This window comes from Phocoena phocoena, chromosome 18, assembly GCF_963924675.1.
Source record: "Phocoena phocoena chromosome 18, mPhoPho1.1, whole genome shotgun sequence".
NCBI classification, from domain to species: domain Eukaryota; kingdom Metazoa; phylum Chordata; class Mammalia; order Artiodactyla; family Phocoenidae; genus Phocoena; species Phocoena phocoena.
The window spans coordinates 21,589,915-21,613,514 of NC_089236.1; the positions used below are offsets into that span (position 1 = coordinate 21,589,915).

A 23,600-nucleotide genomic window follows, 5' to 3' on the forward strand; every position below is an offset into this window, starting at 1 on the left:
TCAGGGAAATGCAAATCAAACCCACAATGAGACCACTTCACACTCACTAAGATGACTATAATCAAAATGACAGATAGGACTTCCCTGGTGGTCCCACGGTTTGACCCCTGGTTGGGGAAGTTCCACATGCTGCACTGTGCGGCCAAAAAAAACAAAAAACAGACAGACAATAACAAGTGTTGATGAGGATGTGGAGAAATCAGAATGTTCATCTATTGCTGGCGGGATGAAAAATAGTACAGCTGCTGTGGAAAACAGGTGAGCAGTTCTTCAAAAGGTTTAACATAAAGTTACCATACGATCTAGCACTTCTACGTATATACTCAAGAGAAATGAAAACATAAGTCCACAAAAAACTTGTACACAAATGCTCACAGCGGCACTATTCATCACAGCTCAAAAGTGGAAACAATCCAAACATCCATCAATTGATGAATGGATAAGTAAAATACGGAATATCCATACAATAGAATATTATTCAGCAATAAAAAGGAATGAAGTACTGATTAATGCTAAAACATGGATGAGCCTTTGAAGCATTATGCTAAGTGAAAAATGCCAGTTACAAAAGACCAAATATTATATGATTCCATTTACATGAACTACCCAGAATAGATATATCTGTAGAGACAGGAAGTAGATTAGTGGTCGCCTGTGTGATGGGGGTTTGGGGTGAAAATAACAAGTGACTACTAATAGATATGGGGTTTCTTCTAGTGATAAAAATGTTCTAAAATCGATTGTGGTGTTGGGTGCACATCTCTGCAAATATACTAAAAAGCACTGAATTGTAGTACATTCTAAGTGGGTAAATTGTCACTAAGTGAATTATGTATCAATAAAGCTGTTCTATTTAAAAAGGCAATATAATGCAAATACTTTTTCATTTACAAGACCACTAAATGACATCACGTTTACTTATAGACGAAATAGGGAATTATGAAAAATTCAGAAATTCAATACAATGTTTAAGCAGAAAACAGACAAGTTTTCATTTTGGAGCCATTTATTATTTTATTTTATTTTATTTTAAATATGAGGGATAAGAGCAATCCTTAAAGAAGGAGTAGGATCTGAGGACCAAACTAACATATGCACAGGAAAGGTGATAAACCTGGAATTTGCTTTGAAGTAATCTAGCAGTGGATAAGGGAGGTAGGAAAGGGAGATAAAAAATGTAACAGGACTGGCTGTTGTCAATTTTTGAAGCTAAGTAATAAGCATATTGAGATTCATTTATTACTCTCTCTACTATGTTTGAAGTTTTCCATTAAAAACTAAAAAGTATTTTTCTAAAAATAAATCAATAATTATATTATATTCTAATATAATATGTCATAATTTACTTCACCAGCTATTTGTTTTTGGACATCAGCTCTGTCCAATTCCATTATTAGTATGAATGCTGGGTAAACAGTCCCCAAATCACTTAATGCAGACTTAGTTGGACCACACACCTTGGGAAAGAAGGGAAGATCAAAGGAAGCAGTAGAGGATACAATTAAGGTGCACATTTTTTGCTTTTGCCCCACCCTCTACCTGGTATTGACAGATATCCAATTACCCCATGGTTAGCTCTGGAGGTTTTGAGATAGACTCTTATGATGATAATACATTAATCATATCAGAAAAATAAATAAATAAAATTAAAAGTATAACCTTAAGCACCAAACTTCCAAAGGATTATTTAAAATAGTACAGGGACTTCCCTGGTGGCGAAGTGGTTAAGAATCCGCCTGCCAACGCAGGGGACACAGGTCCGATCCCTGGTCCAGGAAGATCCCACATGCCACAGAGCAACTAAGCCCATGTGCCACAACTATTGAGCCCACACATCGTGACTACTGAGCCCACACATCGCGACTACTGAAGCCTGCGTGCCTAGAGCCCATGCTCTGCAACAAGAGAAGCCACTGCAATGAGAAGCCCGTGCAACACAAAGAAGTGTAGCCCCCACTCACCTCAACTAGAGAAAGCCCGCGCGCAGCAATGAAGACCCAAGGCAGCCAATAAATAAATAAATACTATAAAATCAGTTTTACAATGATATCTATGGTTCTGCAGAAATGGTACAAATGGTTTTCAAATAAATCTGATTTCCTAAACAGCTTAGACAGCACTATAGTATCCTCCACAATAAGACAGAGTGTTTTAAAATGGAAATTCTTACCAACTTATATCAAATATGTACCATCTGATTAGATCTAAAGCAGATTAAATGTGTTTCTTACTATTTATAAAACATCACTATACCCAGCTAACGATTTGCATAGTCAGTTAGACAATATATCAACCAAGACAACTAAAAACTGGCTCTAGGAACTTTCCTGGTGGTCCTATGGCTAAGACTCGATGCTCCCAACACAGGGGTCCTGGGTTCCATCCCTGGTCAGGGAACTAGATCCTGCATGCCACAACTAAGAGTTCTCATGCCGCAACTAAAAAAGGTCCTGAATGCCACAACTAAAAGATCCCCGCATGTTGTAGCTAAGACCCAGAGCAGCCATAAATAAATACATAAAATTTTTAATAAATAAATAAATAAATAAAAACTGGCTCCAAATAAGGGCTAATGATTAACATAACTGAAAAGGATCTTAAACAGAATTATAAACACTAGCAAAGCTAATTCTTTTCACTGAAGGGTAATGCCATGAAACAAATGATCATAAAATGTGAAATCCTTCACAAAAGTATTCAAAGCAAATTAAATTTTAGAATGACAAATATTCAAGTGCTACAGTATGAGAAGTACTGTGCATTGTCTGAATAAAAGTAATGAGAGATAATACTGAAAAACAGTCACCATTCGTGAAAGAGGCACTTAAAGATAATAGTTGTCTTGTGAAAAATACTGTACCCTCAAATGATCAAAACATTCCTCATTCTTCAGTATGAGCAATAAGAAGATGAAATAGAAATGCATATAAAATATTTATAGCTGCATGACAATTAACTTCAAAATGATACTGAGTCTCTCATGAGCCCCTTTGGAATTACATGTCTGACGATTTCCAGGCATTAAATATCACATCTCTTTTCCTCCTTTCTTCAAACCTTTATTCTAGTAGCACTGCTCAGTCTGAGATGCTCTGCACCACAGCCCCTCCCTACCTCCTGGATTGTGAGGATGCTACCAATCTTTAACGCTCCCAAAGCATCTTCACCAAGATGCACACACTTCCAGGAGCTACCACTTCCCTTCAGCAAAGTAGGGGAAAGCAGTCATCATCAGAGCTCGACTCACTCTCTGATGTGTATGCACATCTAGTCCCAAGTCTCCTCACTCCGCGCCTCATCCTTTACACTCGCGAAGTTCCAAACCCATCATGCTCTCGCACCTCTGCACACGCTGTTTCCGAAGGCCACAGGCATGCTTTGCTTGCTCAAGGAGAACCCCAACTAATACTTCAGGTCTTAACTCCGGCTAGGTTCTCAGTGAAGCTTCTCTCACTCATCCAGGATAATCTGCTGCAGCTTCTCCCTTTTGCTCCCAGTAAACCACCCCCATTTCAGAAGCGAACTCTCTGAGGACAAGAACTGTGTGTCTTTCCAAAACATTTCGTTCTCAGGGCTTGGTATAATGATCTCATAGTAGGTGGTCAAACTATATCTCCTTAACCCACCTTGAGTTATTTATTTTTCCTATCAGAATTCTTGAGGGTCACGTGATAGTACTGCAAAAGTATTTTGTAAAAGCACTGTACAAATGATGGGTTTGTATAGGCTGTACTTATCTTTTAGACACTGAATCACAGTGCTTTTCATCCTAAATTATAGTTGGGAAATATAGACACCCTGTTAGTCTCTACTGTCGAATTTCTTAATTCCCTAACCAAATAAACTAAACGATTCCATCCCTAAGATGAATCTGACAACCTTCAGGAATATTAAGATTCCCACTCCAGGAATTTTTTCTTTTAATTTCCCCTAGGGACTTCTCTGGTGGCTCAGTGGTTAAGACTGCATGCTCCCAATGCAGGGGGTCTGGGTTCGATCCCTGGTCGGGGAACTAGATCCCACATGCATGCCTAAGAGTTCACATGCCACAACTAAGACCCAGGGCAACCAAAATAAATAAATTAAATAAATAAGTAAAGTTTAATATCCCCTAACCTCAGGTATAAAGGAAAATTTATAGTGTTTAGTATTTGCCTCAGAGGTGCAAAATGAATAGTCAGGCAGGACCCTCCAATTCACTTAAACCTGTTTCTTTCAAAGTTTTGTCTGGACGCCTAAAGCAAAAACTACAGAGCACATCATCATTCTGTCCTGTGTCCAAAGAGATACAACTTGGCTTCTTACTCATCTCTTCACTTCTTTCCTATTCTTTCAATGGCAGGAAGGACATGGATACAGAATAAGAAAACTGGCCTCTAGTTCTATTTCTCAAAGGCATTCAAAACAACTTTGCTACCTCAAAAAGAGAGACTGAAAAAAAAAAAGAAAAGGGAGACTGGACTAAAATTAGGCAGTCTCAAATTGGGGCAGGTAAAAGAGTTACGTAAAACAACTGAGTAGTTAATAAGAAATAATGGTTACTATCCTGGCCCTCTGGAGAAGAAATGTCCTGCCTAAAAATCTCAATATTCACTAAAAACAAAACAGAAAGTTAGCCAAATAAAATACACCTGAAGGCTGGACTCAGTTTCTTACACCAGCAGTATTTTAGTGGCCATGACACACATAAATTTGTGAGTTATATTCGTGAGTTCCTTGCTGATCCTGATAATCTTTAAGCACTGCCTCTTCTACCTTTGAAATTTAACTCAAAAAAAAAAAAAAAAAGGACCATGAGAGCCATGTTTTCCAAATTAAAGACATTATGGCTGGGAGATAGTTTCAACAAGCCAGAGTTTGCTGGTCCCTATGTTACTCTAAAAATGAACCAATATCTTTGAATGTCTTGTCCTAAAACATCTTTAGCCTAGTACTAAAACTCTACCTTCAGTCTATGATTTTTTATTCTCCCAATATACTCTCCTTTTTTTTTAATCGAATTGTATACTTTATTTATTTTTAATTAATTAATTTTTATTTTTGGCTGTTTTGGGTCTTCCTTGCTGCGCATGGGCTTTCTTTAGCTGCGGCGAGCAGGGGCCACTCTTCATTGTGGTTGCTTGTCCTGTTGCAGAGCACGGGCTCTTGGCGCACGGGCTTCAGTAGCTGTGGCACATGGGCTCAGCAGTTGTGGCGCACGGGCTCAGCCGCTCCGCGGCACGTGGGATCTTCCCGGACCAGGGCTCGAACCCGTGCCCCCTGCATCGGCAGGCGGACTCTTAACCACTGTGCCACCAGGGAAAGTCCTAGACTCTCCTTTTAACTGTACAGCAAAGCCACCATCCTTGAACGTCAGAGTTACAATACCTTTATTCGTAAACGAAGGTCTCTTCCAACCGATATCTCAATACCACTACAACCCCACACACATGTGCACACACAACTCCTGTTCAGAAATGGTCCGGTTCATAAGGCATCTCCCTCTCCACTAATAATGTGAGAAGATTACCATTTAAATAGCACTCCTTCTAATTCTGTAAATTCAGCCAATATGATTCCACTGGTTGAAGTGTATCCTATTCTCCAACGATGCATAAACTATGGGACAGACATAATCGCGTGCTGCAGAGTCATCCTCAGGTTCCCAATCAAATGTCATAATAACGTAACCCACAGGGTGAGGCCCCAATGCCACACGACTGGTGTCCTTTGGTCATAAAGAGACACACCAGCGGTGCATGTTCACAGAGGGATGACCATGTGAAGAGGCAGCAAGGGGGCACGCCAAGGAGAGAGGCCTCAGAAGAAATCAAACCTGCCAGCACCTTAATCTTGGACTTCTAGCCTCCAGGACTGTGCGAACATAAACTTGTTGTGTAAGCCACTCCGTCTGTGATATTTTGTTACAGCAGCCCTAGCAAACTAATACAATGTGATTTAATACCTGCGATTAAAAATTTTTGAACAAACTAAATGATGCGGTTGGATTTTTAGAAAAATGTGTTTTCTCCTTGTGCTTTGCTTTGTTAATAAAATTTGTACTGAAATATAACCTACGTTTAATAAAAGTACACAAATCATAAGTTTCCAGCTTTGATGACTTTTCACAAAGTGAACACATTCATGTAACCACCACTCATATCAAAACAGAAAACACTGGTAGCTGTGCTTTCTGAATTCATGGATTCAAAACTGAATTTTCTATACTAATTGCTTACATATCTTGAGTAACTTTGTTTCCTTCCTAATACAGATTGTTTTTTATCTTTCAAGCATAGGTCTTATTGGACACAACCAGTATTGTTTAGAAATACTGCAATATCAGAAACATTAAACTTCTTAAGGACTAACATGTTAAAAAGAAACCAACCAGAGTCATGGTTCCATCATTTTATCTATCTATCTATCTATCTATCTATTCTTTTTTTAATGGGAAGAGACTGTGGTTATCTTTGTGAGACACACAGTCTGGTAAACTTATCACATAGGCTCCAATTAGTTTTTCTTTCTCCCACTTAACATCTTTTAACATTTTCTTCCGACAAGACTTCAAGCAAGTAAAGAAAGACTTTTGTGGAAAGTGAATGTCAGTTGAAGCAGTGATGCAGTTAATTTATTTGAATTACTTTTCATGAATTTTATAGTCTTGAAATGAAATTGTTTCCAACAAGTGATAGTTTTTTCAGCTAATGAGGAACCGGGTATTATTTTCCCCTTGCAACTGTCTTCCTGAGTAAATTATATTCTAATGGAAAAGTTCTACGGTTTTGAAGTAGTTATTTCAAAAAGCTGGAGAATACAGGGAAACTGCATAAATGAAAAACTAGATGCTGAAATCCAAAAAGATCAGAGGCAGTCTCTAAGAGAACTTTATTGGAATCATAACCACAGTTCATGGAGGGACTGGCGAAGTCCAGATGAAGAGAGGGGCAGGGATGAAAAAAGACAGGATTACCTTGGGGGACTGAGGGGAGACGGTGGTAAAAGCCCAGTGAAGGCAACAGCAGCGTGATCAGTCATCCTGATCACGGGTGCCAAGGTAATCCCTATAAAGACATCATTTTCACTTTCTGAATAAAGGTAGGGCTATAGTTTACTATCTCTATCTTGGTTTGTATTCCTCCAGAAGCTGACTGAGACAAGGTTTTAAAGTTGAGGTAGTTTATTTGTAAGGTGATCCCAGGAAACACTGGAAGAGGATTGGGGAAAAGAGACAGGAAGAAGAAAGAAGTCAATAAAGAGCTGAGTCTAGAAAACGGGTACCAGTTGCATGCCACTGTGGACAACTGCAGAACAACTGCAGTTCTACTGCAGAACTCTGCAAGACAGTGTAGGACGCGTGTCCCGGGTCACCCCACCTGAGGGTTAAGGGAGCTGGGTACTTATCCACCAACTCCTGTCAGATATTGGTTGAGGGCCGCTCCCAGAGTGAGGGTTAACACCCTGACATTTCTGACCCGCCCTCCAGGCCAGCTGGCAACAGAGAAAGCTCTCAGGCAGAGATACAGATACTGGGATTTAGAAGTTGGCCAGTGTGCACAGAAATGGCAAGGGCTGAGGGACTCTGGGAGGGCACTGAGAGCATCTAGGGCACGTAGGTCACAGTTCCTAAACCAGGGGAATCTGTCGCTAACTTGGAAATGTAAGAAACATCACCCTTCACCTAGAAGATGCAGAAAAAGGACTGAGAACTGCTCTAAATCAATAGACATTTTCCTCTGCTAAACAGTAGAGGTGCTCTTCTCAAGAAATTGTTTAGCTATGATACATAACAAGTTACAAAGAAAAACTCTGCCAAATCCTCATAGTTATTAAGTTCTACATAGTTATATAAAAGAAACCAAAGCTGCAAACGACCTTGGGTGGTGTGCTTTTTTTCTCTATGAGCAGAGAAGGCCACAACTTCCGATCATAAAATATTCTCCAGAAAGGCTCTTTTAAAGAGAAGAGAAAAAAATGTAAAAACAGTATGTCTGTAGAGTTTTCCCCTTCTTCTTTTGGAATAGCTAATGATACAATATAAGCAAGAAACTGCAGACTGATACACATACACATGGTTCTTACAATAAACTAAAAAACAGACTTCAGCTTAATTTCTTTTCTAACACAGTCTTTCAGAATACGCTGGCTCTCCATCAATGTTTCACCTCTGGCCAGGCCACAGCTGTCTATGTCTCACAGTTGGTAAGAACATGTAAGAATAAGGTTTTATTTAAGAACTTAAAAATGTTTATTAAGTCATTTTGCATTAAAGACATATAATTGACCTAACTTTCAAGAGGTTTATTTTAAACTTAAACTCAACTTAGATGAGATCGGTTTCTCTAGTCTTCTTGATCAATTTCTTTAATTTTCCAAGAAACTGATATTCTAAATTGAGGTCTGTACACAAATTGTATATGTCCCTATTGGTTTTTTTTGTTTTTTTTTTTTTTTTTGCTGTACGCGGGCCTCTCACTGTTGTGGCCTCTCCCGTTGCGGAGCACAGGCTCCGGACGCGCAGGCTCAGCGGCCATGGCTCACGGGCCCAGCCGCTCCGCGGCATGTGCGATCTTCCCGGACCGGGGCATGAACCCGTGTCCCCTGCATCGGCAGGCGGACTCTCAACCACTGCGCTACCAGGGAAGCCCCCCTATTGTTTATATTGAGATAAACTAGTACTTCCCTACTCATAGTAACTATATTGAATTAAATAACATTTTTTAGTCCATTCATCATATAAATTCTTACACAGCTTCTATTTTATTGTTAACTTTTATTTTAAAAGCCCTCTATGCCTTTAGAGTTTGGTCATGTTGCGCTGACAACATTTTCTTCTTTCTAAATGTATCTATTTGTTAACTTTAACTTTATGCAATCTGAAAATAATCCATGACATTCGGTAAACACAGTTTAAGTATCTCCCTCTCCAACAATGTTACAAATTTGACATCAGTGCCTTGGTACAGCTCTAAAAATGATTTCCTATTCTGTCACTTCTTTGCCAGCCAATTCCTTTATGCAGCGGTTCTGCAGAAAGACCGCTACATGCCTTCACAGTAATACAAATGACTTGATGAATGGTATTTTCTCCAGTGATGCCTTCGTAAGTGGACATTGTAAGCTGTTAAATTGCAAACCACTGTGATTTCAGCTAAAGTTGAACCACAAATCAGAAAACAGAACGTAAAGAGGAAAAAAAATCAAGAAACATTGGAGTCTGAGCATTAAATAGTTTCCGCTGACTACATCTATGATGATATTTTGGAATTAATGTTCATTTTCTTAGGTACCATAATGGTACTGTGGTTATGTATTTTTTAAAAAGGAATCCTTATGGAGACATGTACTAAGAATTTAAAGATGGAATGATATGCTGTGTGAGATAAAATAACCTTGTGAGGTACAAAGGGCAGTGGCTGGGCTACGGCTGAAGCAAGACTGACCGAATGTTGATCATCTGAAGTTGGATGACAGGCACATAAGTTTCACTATACTATTTCTCTACTTTTGTATATGCTTAAAATTTTTTCCACAATGAAAAGTTAAGCTGCAGGCCAGAAGGGAGTAGCATGATATGTTTAAAGTGATGAAAGGGAAAAACCTTTCATCACTTTAATTCTCTACCCAGCAAGGCTCTCATTCAGATTTGACGGAGAAATCAAAAGCTTTACAGACAAGCAAAAGCTAAGACAATTCAGCACCATCAAACCAGCTTTACAACAAATGCTAAAGGAACCTCTGTAGGTGGGAAACACAGAGGTGAGAACAAAAGAGTAAGGGAAGAAAAAAGACCTACAAAAACAAACCCAAAACAATTAAGAAAATTGCAATAGGAAAATATATATCGATAATTACCTTAAACGTAAATGGATTAAATGCTCCAAACAAAAGTTAAGCTGTCTCAAGAGCAGTCTCCTAAAAGCACAGAAATTTCTTCTGATACAACAAAAGGAAGAAAAAAGGCAGAAGGAGGACGGGAAGGGGAAGAACAGGAGGAGAAGAACAAAAACCAACTACTGGGGAGGTGAACAGGTTCTGGTCACTCCTGTTGGCTCCGTCAAAAAAAAAAAAAAAAAGGCATTTTTATTTTATAATTTAATCTGATCCGTAGTTATACCAAATAGCTTGTCCACGAAAAATAACAGCTTCTCTTACACTAGACAAGGGTTTCTCATCCTTGGCACTACTGACATTCGGGCTGGGTAATTCTGTGTTGCGAGGGGCTGTCCCTGTGTACAGCAGGATGTTTGGTGGCCTCCCCAATCACCAGATGCCAGGAACATGCAGCCGGTGTGACAGTCAAAAACGTCTCTGGATGCTGCCAAAGCAGCCCCCAGGTGGAAACCACTGCACTAGATAATACATAAACACAAATACCCACCTGGAAAGAGGCAGGTTAAAAACATACTGATAATCTGCAGACAGACAATGATCAGACAGATTATTTTTGTTTCTGCAGGGCAAACCCAATAGGGAATTTATGAAGGAATTGAGGTTTAGAATAAGTGAAGCTATATATCATTTTGATAAAATCACAGTGATAGGCCTTACAGAGGCTTAGGAGACAAAATGCAGCAGGGCAATGAGGGGTGCAAATATATATATGAAAAAAGCAAAATACCTTTTTATAAAAGTAATTTGTTCTTTATCACTGACAGCACGTTAAAAAAGCTGGGTGGGGACAGTACACAGGGTTTATTATATTATTCTACTTCAGTGTATGTTTGAAATGTTCCAAAATAAAAAGTGAATGTTTTTTCCATTCTATTTCTCGCTTTCTTTTTCTTAATGGTGCCAATTACTCACAAAATTGATTTTGCACCTACACTCTGAAAACCACTAGAATGATGATTAAGGGCACAGGTCTACAAGCTGTATGTTGGTCAAATTATATCCTATGTAAAGTCCGTTTCTCTCATCAATAAAATGACAATAGTGCCCACCTCATAGGCTTGTTGTGTGAAATAAATAATTCCTGTAAACTGCTCAACATAGCGAACAAAATAAGTGGTCAACAGGTTACCTACTTCTGTTTAGCTATCACTGCTTAATGACAAGAAAGACATAAACCTTAGTACAAAGTCCCTTCAATTTTTCTAAACCAAATAGTTATGAGAATATAAAACGAGGCACTATGTGTCACAGCAAATGTAACCAAGAATATAGTCCAACTATAATTCAAAGATACATGCACCCCTATGTTCACAAAAGCACTATTCACAATCGCTAAGACACGGAGACAACCTAAATGTCCAACAGCAGATGAATGGATAAAGATGATGTGGTACATATACACAATGGAATACTACTACTCACCATAAAAAAGAATGAAATAATGCCATTTGCAGCAACATGGATGGACTTAGAGATTATCACAGTCAGTGAAGTAGGTGAGACAGAGAAAGACAGATATCATATGATATCACTTGTATGTGGAATCTAAAAATATAATACAAATGAACTTATTTACAAAACAGAAAGAGACTCAGAGGCATAGAAAACAAATTTATGATTACCAAAAGGGAAAGGGGGTGAGGGAAAGACGGATTGGGAGTTTGGGGTTAGCAGATGCAAACCATTACATATAGAATTGATAAACAACAAGGTCCTACTGTATAGCACAGGGATATTCAATATCCTGTGATAAACCTTAATGGAAAATAATTTTAAAAGGAATGTATATATATATATGTATAACTGAATCACTTTGCTGTACAGCAGAAATTAATGCAACATTATAAATCAACTATACTTCGGTTAAAAAAAAATCTCAGAGTCCCACTGCAATGGCAATTAGTAATATACAGATGGTGATAATTTATGCAACAGTGTAATTCATGTAAAAGCAGTGATAAGAAAAAAATTCAAAAAAGAAAACAGCTGTAGTTTGAAAGCTATAAAGCACACACAGATACACGTCAAGCTTAATTCAAACCAACTGACTCTCAACAAACAGGGGAAATGCACCAAGCATTATTATAATGTGTCCACTGGTTAACCAAGTGTCACATCACACAGCACTGAACTAATCTCATTAGCAAAGAGAAAGTAGAAGAATCATCTGTGCCAAAATAAAAATATAATGAGCAAGAAGTAAAGTAGGGAACAAAGGAATTTAATATTCAATTTTGAACCTCAAGTGTCCTAAGAAAAAGACTTAACTTTGAAGGAAGAAAATCTATCCTTTTGTCACTAACAAGCCATCTCATTTAAAAACATGCTAAAGAGTACCTTTAGAGTATTAGTAATTCTTAGGAGAAAATAAAGGAAAACAAACTATTTCAACACGTATTTGCTTTAACAAGCCCATGTGCTATGTGCTCAGTCCTACAATAGACACTCTGGAGATAAGCACGAGCCACAGTCCCCTGCCCATAAGGCTGAATTCCGGGACAAAATGAGTAATACAAACGTTACTGCCATACAAGTCCAGATGAAGGAAGAATCAATCAAATCAAAAGGCTACGGCCATAAAGGGCAGAATGGTTATGACTGTAAAAGGCAAACAAATCCCTGCAGAGGAAAACAAGGGGAAAAGGAGAGGCAGCAGTGCCAGGAAGCTATTGTGAGAGCGAAGGGATTCCAGCAGATTGGACTAGAAGAGGATAGAGAGGATGGGTGAAGTTTTCAGAGGATTTTGGATTAAGTGGTATCGAGAAATGTGTATGTGTGATGTCTACTATGGGAATGACCGAGTGGGCAACTGACTGAATGTGAGAGTTAGAGGAGGCCAAGAACTATCATGGCCAAGAGAACAGAAGAACGATGTTATCACTGACAGAAATATGGATACATAGAGAATAAAGGAATGTAGAAGCCAATTTGATTTCATAACTTCCGAGTTTCAGGTGATAAGAAATCCAAGTGGATTGTCTGTTAAGACAACTAAAGATGGGATGAACATCAGATGAGAAAACAGACCTTTGTCACTGCTGCCACACTGGTCCACGTCTCTGTCATCTCTCCCTGGATTACTGCAATAGCCTCTAGCTGCTACCCTTGTCCTCATGGTCTCTTCTCAACTGGCCAGAGAGGGCCTTCAAAATGTAAGTCAGAGTATATCACTACACTGCTCAAAACCCCCCAGTGGCTCCCCATTTCACTCAGTAAAATCCAAAACCTTTATAATGGTTCACAAATCCCTTCATGATCTGCCACCGCCAACCCCCTTCCTCTCCAGCTTAATGGCCTCTTCCCCCTGCCCATCGATTCTGCCCACACTGACTTCCTTGCTTCTCCTAGAACATTCCAGGCTTGCTCCCACCTTACGGCAAATGTGTTCCCTCTGCCTTGAAAACTCCTAGCTGGATAACTAACTCCACAAGGCTACCCTTTGCCTCTTTCAAGACTTAGTTCAAATCCCACCTTCTCAATGAGCCCATATCTGACCACACTATTTAAAATGTCAAGCCCCACCCTCAACCTAGTACTCCTGATCCCACTGCCTGCTTTTTTCCCAGAGAACTTACCACCTTCTAGGCTGCAATACAATTTACTTATTATGTTTACTATTTGTTGCTGTCTCCTCTTACTAAAATGTAAGCACTATGAAAGCTGAGATTTTGCTCACTGAAGTATCGCAGGCCTAAGTAAAAGAGGGCTTGCAAAAACTAGGTACAAATACCAATTTTCTGAATTAACGAGCTGCTAAAAAGGGGTCAAAGATAATGAAAACTGGGGCTTCTCTGGTGGCGCAGTGGTTAAGAATCCGCCTGCCAATGCAGAAGACGTGGGTTCAAGCCCTGGTCCAGGAAGATCCCACATGCCACGGAGCAACGAAGCCCGTGTGCCACAACTACTGAGCCTGCGCTCTAGAGCCCATGAGCCACACCTACTGAGCCCGTGCTCCACAACAAGAGGAGCCACCGCAATGAGAAGCCCACGCACCGCAACGAAGAGTAGCCCCTGCTCACCGCAACTAGAGAAAGCCCGCATGCAGCAATGAAGACCCAACGCAGCCAAAAATAAATAACTAAAATAAATAGATTTTTTTTAAAAAGATAATGAAAACTTGAGCAAAAAAGTCACCTTGTCTCCATCAGCTCCAAGCCTGCCCATTTCTTCCAATACTTTCTAACTCAGTAATGGTCTCACCATTCAACCAGATTCTCAAGTCAAAGAAGCTTGGAAACCATCCTAGACTTCTCACTCTTCCAGTCCCTGCCCAGTCAATTCATCACCAAAAGCTGTCAAATTTCCTCTAATATCTCTAGAACAGGAGCCCTCTTTTCCACTGCCACTGTACCAGTACAAAGATTTTCATCTCTAAACTAGACTATGAAATCCACAACTGAGCTTTTTTGCTTTGATCTAACCAGGACCATTGAACGGATTTTAGATGATGACAGAGTATGACAGGTAGCAGAAAGCTAAGTGAAGAATAGGATACTTGAAGGTGAGAGAAATACATTTTATCTTCACTTTCTTCCCTCCTATTGATGTGCATTTATTCATATATTTGAGGTCCAGCTCAAATATTTTCTCCACTTTTGAAGCCTCTCCCAGTTCCTTCAGGCAAAGTACATACTCTTTTTTGTACATAACTCTAACAGAGCACTTTCTGTAGCAATTATTTTTTCACATATCAGTTGCCCAACTGGACAAGAGTCAAGTCTTATTCTAGCGTAGAGCCTAGCATAAAAAATATCTGTTGAACAACTTTTAGTCTAGAATTGGCAATTGTAAAATGAAAACATAAGTTTGAGCAAAGGCAGTCGTACAAAGGACAAAAGAAACAGAAGTTATCTGGTTACCAGAAAATAGTAGATAAAAATACTAAACTGAAGGCCCAAGGAGAACAAAAAAAAAAAGGCCAAACACATGAGGCTTTTCCATGTAGATGAGGGTAGAGAGATAAGCTAATAGAGATCCCCATGGAAATATTTAATAGAGAAAACAGATTATCTGGAATTTCACGGAGAAATCTGGAGGTGGAAGAAGGGCTAATCCAAATGGCCCTTAAAAATGAAACCCATTCTCTGAGATAGGAATGCTCAACTAGAAACAACTGAATTGTGTTCATCAAATGCTCATAAAATGCAGATTGTTTTAATTAAGGAGAAAGCATTGTAAAACATATCATCAGGCCCCTCTAACCCCATCACCCCAAAGACACTCAAATATGTAGAATTCAACCATCAGAAAAACTGGCTCAAAAGCGGTCTCTCAAAAACCAACAAAAGTATGTTAACTGAGAAAATAAAGCTATTAAAATAAAACTCCACACACTGAACTTAAGTGAAGGTCTAATCTTTTCTTATAAAATTCTGTTTTATAGACCTGGGCACTAGTAAAAAGAAATAAAGAGCCCAGAAAAGCAATTTTTTTTTTTTTGTTTGTTTTTTTTGTTTTTTTGTTTTTTTGTTTTTTTTTGCAGTACACGGGCCTCTCACTGCTGTGGCCTCTCCCGTTGCGGAGCATAGGCTCCGGACGCACAGCCTCAGCAGCCATGGCTTACGGGCCCAGCCACTCCGTGGCACGTGGGATCTTCCCGGACCGGGGCACAAACCCGTGTCCCCTGCATCGGCAGGCGGACTCTCAACCACTGCGCCACCAGGGAAGCCCAGCAATTTTTTTAATAAGAAGGTACAGTTCTATGCTTGAGAGAAAAATGGAAAAATATTCAGGATAATGTCCGCCTCCATGTATATTTCAATGTAAAATAAAAGGCTTGCTCATTGTAAGATGACTCACTCACTTACACTTTGGCAGGTTCATGACAAACCAAGCTAATACTAGAGTGGTGGCTCTTTAGCTTTTTTGGGTCCCAGATCCCTCTGAGACCCCAATGAAAGCTAGGGTCCTGTCCTGCAGAAAAACATGCAGACATACACTTAGCTAGCATTTTAAACATGTCACAGCAGTCACAGAGTCCCTGTTGTCTATTTATGACTTCCTAGAGAGCCAAGGAACCCAGCTTTACAACTGATACCTTAATGAGTAGAAACAGCAAATGACGCAAGGCTCAGAAAAGGAAATGAACCGTTAACGATTCTAGAGCAATTTTCCTGGTCCTCCAGGCAATTAAAAACACTGAACATAAAAATCTCTTCTGGTTGAATTTTATCAAGTGATATACACCCAGATATAGGTAAAATGCATGCACACACCTTAAAATACATTTGAAACCTAAAGTGTTTAAAAGTAAAATCTAATATTAATAATAGTAATAACAGCTACTAGTTACTGAGCATGTACTATATACCAAATATTATTCAAAGTGTTTTAAATATATTCATGTTTATGCACTAATGTAAATAACTATTATCTGTATTTCATAAATAAGGAAATTAAGGCCTAAAAAGGTGCAAAGAGAGTTAAGGAACAACGACGTGAAACAGAAATGACCGAGATTAGGCAGCAAAGACCTCCCTTATAGTGTGCACCACCTAACAGAGCAACTTAGACCTGCACCTGTATCATCACAGTTCTACAAAGCAAGAACATGTTGTACAAACTCCAGAAGAAGGATGACAATCTTGATCGTTTTCCATATTCCTGGCAAGATAATCCTTATAATGCCATGTTCACTTTGGAGTACACTGTAACCAGAAATGTGAATACAAAATGTGCAAAAAGATCGCAATGCTAACTAAAGGATTTACGAGGTTAAAAATGAAAGATTAATTTTGAGGATAACAAACCTTAGCTTTCTAAACCACTGTCCTCTGTATACGTACCAGCAATGAATCATGCTTCGGAAAAATGAGCAACTTGATAAGAGGTAAAAAATCTGAAATAGGGCACCTTTTTCTACCAAGGAAGCTCAAGTCTCCCTACCTCAAGCTTTTTTCCAGACTGCTTCCTTTTTATCATATTGGTGCCAACACCTCTTCTACTCCAGGGACACACACAAAAGTAGAGAAAACCTCACAGGTTCAATAGGTCTTATTAAATCCCATCAGTTGCAAGACTAATTCAGATTCCTTGGATGTGCCTATGCTATGCCCTGCACAATGTAGCATACAATAAATATTTGTTGAATGGTTGAATCTTCTCCAGGAGAAAATGCATACGTTTAACATTTTCTACTTCCCATAATATTATACTACAAATTATTATGGTAACAGAATAATGTAATAATACAAATCTTTTTTTAAATTCTATGTCCCAGGGGAAAAAAAAATGACTAATTTTTTTGACATCAATTTATGCAGCTATTGGCAATCCAAGACACCACAAAAAATTTATCTGAGTACAGGTGACGCCTGAACAACATGGGTTTGAACTGCAAAGGTCTACTTATATGTGGATTTTTCTCAATGGTAAACACTACAGTACTACACAATCTACAGTTGTTAAGTTTGAGCACACAGAACCACAGATATGGAGGAACCTCGGATACAGAGAGCCCACTGTAAATTACATGCGCATTTTCAACTCTGTGAGGGTTGCTGCCCTTAACCTTCCCATTTTTCAAGGATCAACTGTATACTCTATTTAAACAATAATGTTCTTAACATATTATAATTTCTTACAGCTTTCTTTTTTTTTTAACATCTTATAGGAGTATAATTGCTTTACAATGGTGTGTTAGTTTCTGCTTTATAACAGTGAATCAGCTATAAATATACATATATCCCCATATCTCCTCCCTCTTTCGTCTCCCTCCTCCCCCCCATCCCACCCCTCTAGGTGGTCACAAAGCACCGAGCTGATCTCCCTGTGCTATGCGGCTGCTTCCCACTAGCTATCTATTTTACATTTGGTAGTGTATATAAGTCCATGCCACTCTCTCACTTCGTACCAGCTTACCCTTCCCCCTCCCCGTGTCCTCAATCTTACAGCTTTCTTTGTAATGTTTAATGAAAATACAACAAAACCATGGATGTTTTTCTTTTCAACAACCAATAAACTTTCTGAATCAGGTAAGAGAAATTAGTTCTGTTAAAGTGAGGTGGCCTGCTGCTTTACTAGTAATATGCGAAATTCAGTGAAGCTTAAAAACCAAGAAACAATGAAAATAAACATATACTCTTACATACGCCACAAAAAAAGTTCCCTTTATATTTAATTCACAAACTGAAACACCTGCTCTGATTTACTGAACTGTTAAAACATCTGAGAGCAAACACACAAAATTAAAAACTATACAGTTTCTTAGAAGTTGATACCGATTAAAAGAAATTAATCCCTATGCATTAAAAAGTATAGAAAGCATACAAGAGCCAAAATATTCCCTCTATTTTGACTAAATATTCCCTAATATTCAGCAGTACTTTTTAAAACACAACTTATAGTTATTGAATATTAATTTACCAAAACAGGCAAGGATGACCTTACCTTGGCAAAACTCATAATACTGTTTCCTCAACATCCTAGAAGACAGCTTAATCACCACACTCTTCCATCTGCTTTGTTCTATTTCTTCATGCCCCAAATGGAAATTAAACCCTTCCAGTAACAGCCAAAACTTCAGCAGTCACAGGAAAGTACTTAGAGCAGAGAAGTAGTATGATATGAATAAGAGGTAGAAAGAACAACAGGTGGAACAGCCCTGGTAATGACCTTAGAGTATGCGCTGAGAGAGAAAATCTACACAACATGTACAGGAATTGCATTTAAATAATTCTCTTCCCACTTACCTGATGAGCTCTCGGTAAACACCGTTAATGTCTGTCCTCCAACACTTTGCAAGACAAATGGATGTTCTCTAGGAGCACTGACTGAAGCTGGTTTCCCGCCAATATCATGAATGTTTGCAAGGTCCTCATTCAAAGTAAATGACACCTAGGAGACACACGAACCAGAGCTTATTACAATAGATTTTTGTATTCAAAGTATCTGTACAGAAATTCTAACTATAAATCAAATACTTTTTTAGTGTGAATCTTTTCCAGTCATTTTATTAAGCATTTTTTAAAAACTTCGTCAAAAAATTTTTAATTAGTCCTAATAAGAGAATCTATCCCCTTTTGTCAGAATAATGGGGCTAATCTACCATTATACAGACAGCTTTCAAATGTTTTCTCTGGTCTATGGCTGAAAAACTTCTATTTACAAAATAGAAATAAATTTTTTTTCCTAAGGTGTCTGAGGTCAAGGAAGAAACCATGTCTTGTTATATTTATACCCCTAAATAAATTAGATAAGTATTAGGTGGATGGATGGATGGATAGATTGACAGATGGATAGATAGACAGACAGACAGATCTATCCATCCATTCATCCATCCATCTCCTAGCAAAATGCCTGGCACACAGAAGGAAAACAGTGTTTGCTGAATGACTGAACATTTTCAAAGTATTAAGAAAGCGAATGTACTTGAAGCAGGGGGAAGTGAGCTATTTACTCAGGAAGCTTAAACATTCCCATAAGCAGAGGATGTCTTTCTTTTTAGATCCAGTAACTGTATGAGTACACGGTGCTGTTTTACTTTTGAATATTTCAACAAATACAACTAAATATTCGTAAGGATAACTCAATATTGAGGTTTAGAATCAAAAGACACAGTAGGTGTTCTTTCAAAACGATTTTTACCATATCTCCCCAAATTTTACATCAAAGGGATTTATAAACTTAACATACTGAACTCTTAACCACGTAGAAAGATTATGAAGTATTATTAAATATCTCTCTACTATGCGACAGGTACTGCAAATTATGTCCTGGACTTAATGGGTCAAAATCTAAAGCCTTCAAAAATCCAAATCAAATGCATTTGCCAACGTGAAATAATGTTTAAAGTATTACTGAAACAATACTAACTTTCAGAGTACCAGAGAGGGGATATTTAGGTCAAAGTAGAAAAATGCTAAGCATGAACAAGTAGAAAGGAGCCTATTCATTCACACAGGAGTGGCATTTATACTAGTATGTGTTCCTGACCAGCCACCAGCTTGATGTGGAGTTTTCCAGAACGCAAACACTACCCTCTCTTTACTATTACTAATGCATAGTAAAATAATCTAATGTTTTAAATAAAATTTCCATAGAAATAATCTTACCTCGGTCCTTCCTTGATTTCTGAAAGAGAGGAAAGAAAAAATTTTCAATTATTTAATTTCATATTTTTTTCAAATGTAAGCTAAGAACTAAAAGAAATAATGCTACTTCATATTTACATAAAAATATTATATTTACAGAAATTAACTAATATTTATCCTTGGCTCTCCTAAACTATTCTATTTGTAATCCTATAGGAAAAACAAATACGCATTAATCCCACATGAGTATTTTAGATATTATGAGTTTGTGTCTCTTAACACTATTACAACCTGACCTAATAATATTTTATCCAAATAATGATCTTATTACAATTCTTATTTTAATTTCTGAGTATTTTAATTTATTAGATATTTATTATTTTTGGCTGCGTTGGGTCTTTGTTGCTGCGCACGGGCTTTCTCTAGTTGCGGCGAGCGGGGGCTACTCTTCGTTGCGGTGTGCGGGCTTCTCATTGCGGTGGCTTCTCTTACTGCGCAGCACGGCTCTAGGCATGCTGGCTTCAGTAGTTGTGGCACACGAGCTTAGTAGTTGTGGCTTGTGGGCTCTAGAGCACAGGCTCAGGAGTTGTGGCGCACGGGCTTAGCTGCTCCACGGTATGTGGGATCTTCCCGGCCCAGGGCTCGAACCCGTGTCCCCTGCATTCACAGGCGGATTCTTAACCACTGCGCCACCAGAGTAGCCCTCTGAGTATTTTTAGCATTCAGCAGCATGTGAATGGCATATTTAATACCAGATATATAGAACTTCAACAAATTTTACTATTTATTTTGTCTAGCTGAAGAAGTTTCACTTACCTAACAAAATCTTAAAGACCAAAAATTATTTTTAAATTACAAGCAATTTTCTCTGCTATAAAAATAATATATGCCCATGTAGAAATAATTTTATTACAGACAACCCAAAAGTTTTAAATTAGCCAAGATTCTACTGTTAACATCTACTGTTATCCCCAGTAAATATATTTCCATACGATTTTTAATTTATTTGTATTACATTTAAAAATTTTTCTTTTTCTTTTTCTTAATAAATATGGGATCAATGTACACCCTAATAATAGCCTAATTAAAAAGAAAATCATGTATTAAATACCTGCAAAGTACTGAGTGGAAGGCCCCTATCCCCAGCCAGCAGAAGATATAAAAGCTAAATCCAGGGGCTTCCCTGGTGGCGCAGTGGTTGAGAGTCTGCCTGCCAATGCAGGAGACACGGGTTCGCGCCCTGGTCTGGGAAAATCCCACACGCCGCGGAGCGGCTGGGCCCGTGAGCCATGACCACGGAGCCTGTGCTCCACAACAGGAGAGGCCACAACAGTGAGAGGCCCGCATACCACAAAAAAAAAAAAAAAAAAGTTAAATGCATAACTATAAAATGAGATAAATTTTAATTTTAATTAAGAGAGCCACAATGTGCTAGGATTAGGTAGGAGTACACCACTTCTTCCATTTTAAGAGTTAAGGACTGGCTCAACAAGAGGCAGCTTTTGAGCTATAGTATCAAACGTAAAACAGATAGCTAGTGGGAAGCAGCCGCATAGCACAGGGAGATCAGCTCGGTGCTTTGTGACCACCTAAAGGGGTGGGATACCTAGGGTGGGAGGGAGGGAGACGCAAGAGGGAAGAGATATGGGAACATACGTATATGTATAACTGATTCACTTTGTTATAAAGCAGAAACTAACACACCATTGTAAAGCAATTATACTCCAATAAAGATGTTAAAAAAAAAAACAAAAGTAAATAGCTAAGTGGGACTTCCCTGGCGGTTGAGTGGTTAAGACTCTGCACTTCCACTGCAGGGGACGCAGGTTTGATCCCAGGTCGGGGGAACTAAGATCCTGCATGCTTCGTGACAGGGCCAAAAAAAAAAAGCAAAGTAAATTGCTAAGCAAAGCCAGGAAAATGTGATCAGATTTGGCTGGGAGGGAAAGTACAAACTAAAGAATAGTAGGAGATGAACTATAAAGGAGAAATGGGGCCAGACCATATAAGATCTTGAATATCACAGCACAGAGCATGGACTTCACTCTTTAGGCAATGGAGAGCTACAAGCATTGTTTGAACCAAAGTATAACAAGTACAAAGACATGTTCCAAGAGACTGACATCAGAAAATATACATAGAATGGATATGGAGACCAGTCAGAAAACTGCTAGTTCTCCATAACACCCGGCTGAGTTCCAACCTGTCTTCCTTCAGTGGTTCAGTCATTCACTGTCATTAAGTGTCTGCTATACATCCACTAGGCACTGTGACAAATGCATGGTATAGTATGAATATAGGTCTTTATCCTCAAGAAGGTCCCAGTCTAATGAAAAAAAAAAAACAGCTCCAATCCAGAACAACTACAAACAGGACAATAATTTCAAGACAGAGGTATAACAAACTGTCATGGAAATGCAGATATGAAAGCTAGGAAAAGATGAACTAAGTGGGGGATGAGATCAACAACAAGTGGCCATTCCAGGCTAAGAGAAGAATCCAACTAAACACCAGAAATGAGAAAGTATCCAGCATATTCCTTCTAACATCAGTGAACGGTAGGTTGGAGTCAAGTGGTAAAGAGCCTTTTAGGCCAGACTAAGGATTCCAGATTCTTACAGAGATTTGTTTACTGTAGGAATTCCCAGTCTTTCATACATTAAAATACAATGTCAATCTTCTTTTTGTTGGGGAAGTACCTAGAAAAGAGGTGAAAAAAGTTTAAGATTTCACATAAAAATAATGAATTTCCAGCTTCTCTTACAAGACCGGAAGATCTGGCAACAATGTGCTCCCAATTCGGCATGACAACAATCCCCTCAACATGCAGTCAGGCACTGAATTCACTACAGTCCCTTCCCTATCTCTCCAGAACTTTCCTTCTAGAGGAATTGAATTTAGCTACCCTAAGAGAGAGGCACTGTAGGCAAAGCAAAGGGAAAGACACAGAAGGCACTCACATAATGTTTACTGAATTGAACTGAGGTTAATGCAGAAACGCATATAAAAAGTAATGAAGGCCTGAACCAGACAGCTGTAGAATTCAAGGAGGAGTGTGGCCATCATCAAAAAATCTGGAAACAATAAATGCTGGAGAGGGTGTGGAGAAAAGGGACACTCTTGCACTGCTGGTGGGAATGTGAATTGGTGCAGCCACTATGGAGAACAGTATGGAGGTTCCCTAAAAAACTACAAATAGAACTACCATATGACCCAGCAATCCCACTACTGGCATATATCCTGAGAAAACCATAATTCAAAAGGAGTCATGTACCAAAATGTTCATTGCAGCTCTATTTACAATTGCCCAGAGATGGAAACAACCTAAGTGTCCATCATCGGATGAATGCATAAAGAAGATGTGGCACATACATACAATGGAATATGACTCAGCCATAAGAAGAAACGAAACTGAGCTTTTTGTAATGAGGTGGATAGACCTAGAGTCTGTCATACAGAGTGAAGTAAGTCAGAAAGAGAAAGACAAATACCGTATGCTAACACATATATATGGAATTTAAGGGAAAAAAATGTCATGAAGAACCTAGGGGTAAGACAGGAATAAAGACACAGACCTACTAGAGAATGGACTTGAGGATATGGGGAGGGGGAAGGGTAAGCTGTGACACAGTGAGAGAGAGGCATGGACATATATACACTACCAAAAGTAAGGTAGATAGCTAGTGGGAAGCA

At 38.7% G+C, this 23,600-nt stretch overlaps 1 protein-coding gene across 1 annotated transcript in view; it reads right to left on the reverse strand.

Moving 5' to 3' along the window:
* The window catches only part of GTF2F2 (general transcription factor IIF subunit 2), a 156,090-nt gene that overhangs the window by 105,531 nt on the left and 26,959 nt on the right, over window positions 1-23,600 (reverse strand). The window contains exons 5-6 of the mRNA XM_065896101.1: window positions 19,929-19,947; window positions 18,567-18,711 (exon numbers count right to left, since the gene is read on the reverse strand). Of these exons, the coding sequence (XP_065752173.1) occupies window positions 18,567-18,711; window positions 19,929-19,947 (164 nt within the window). The remainder of the gene's footprint in view (window positions 1-18,566; window positions 18,712-19,928; window positions 19,948-23,600) is intronic.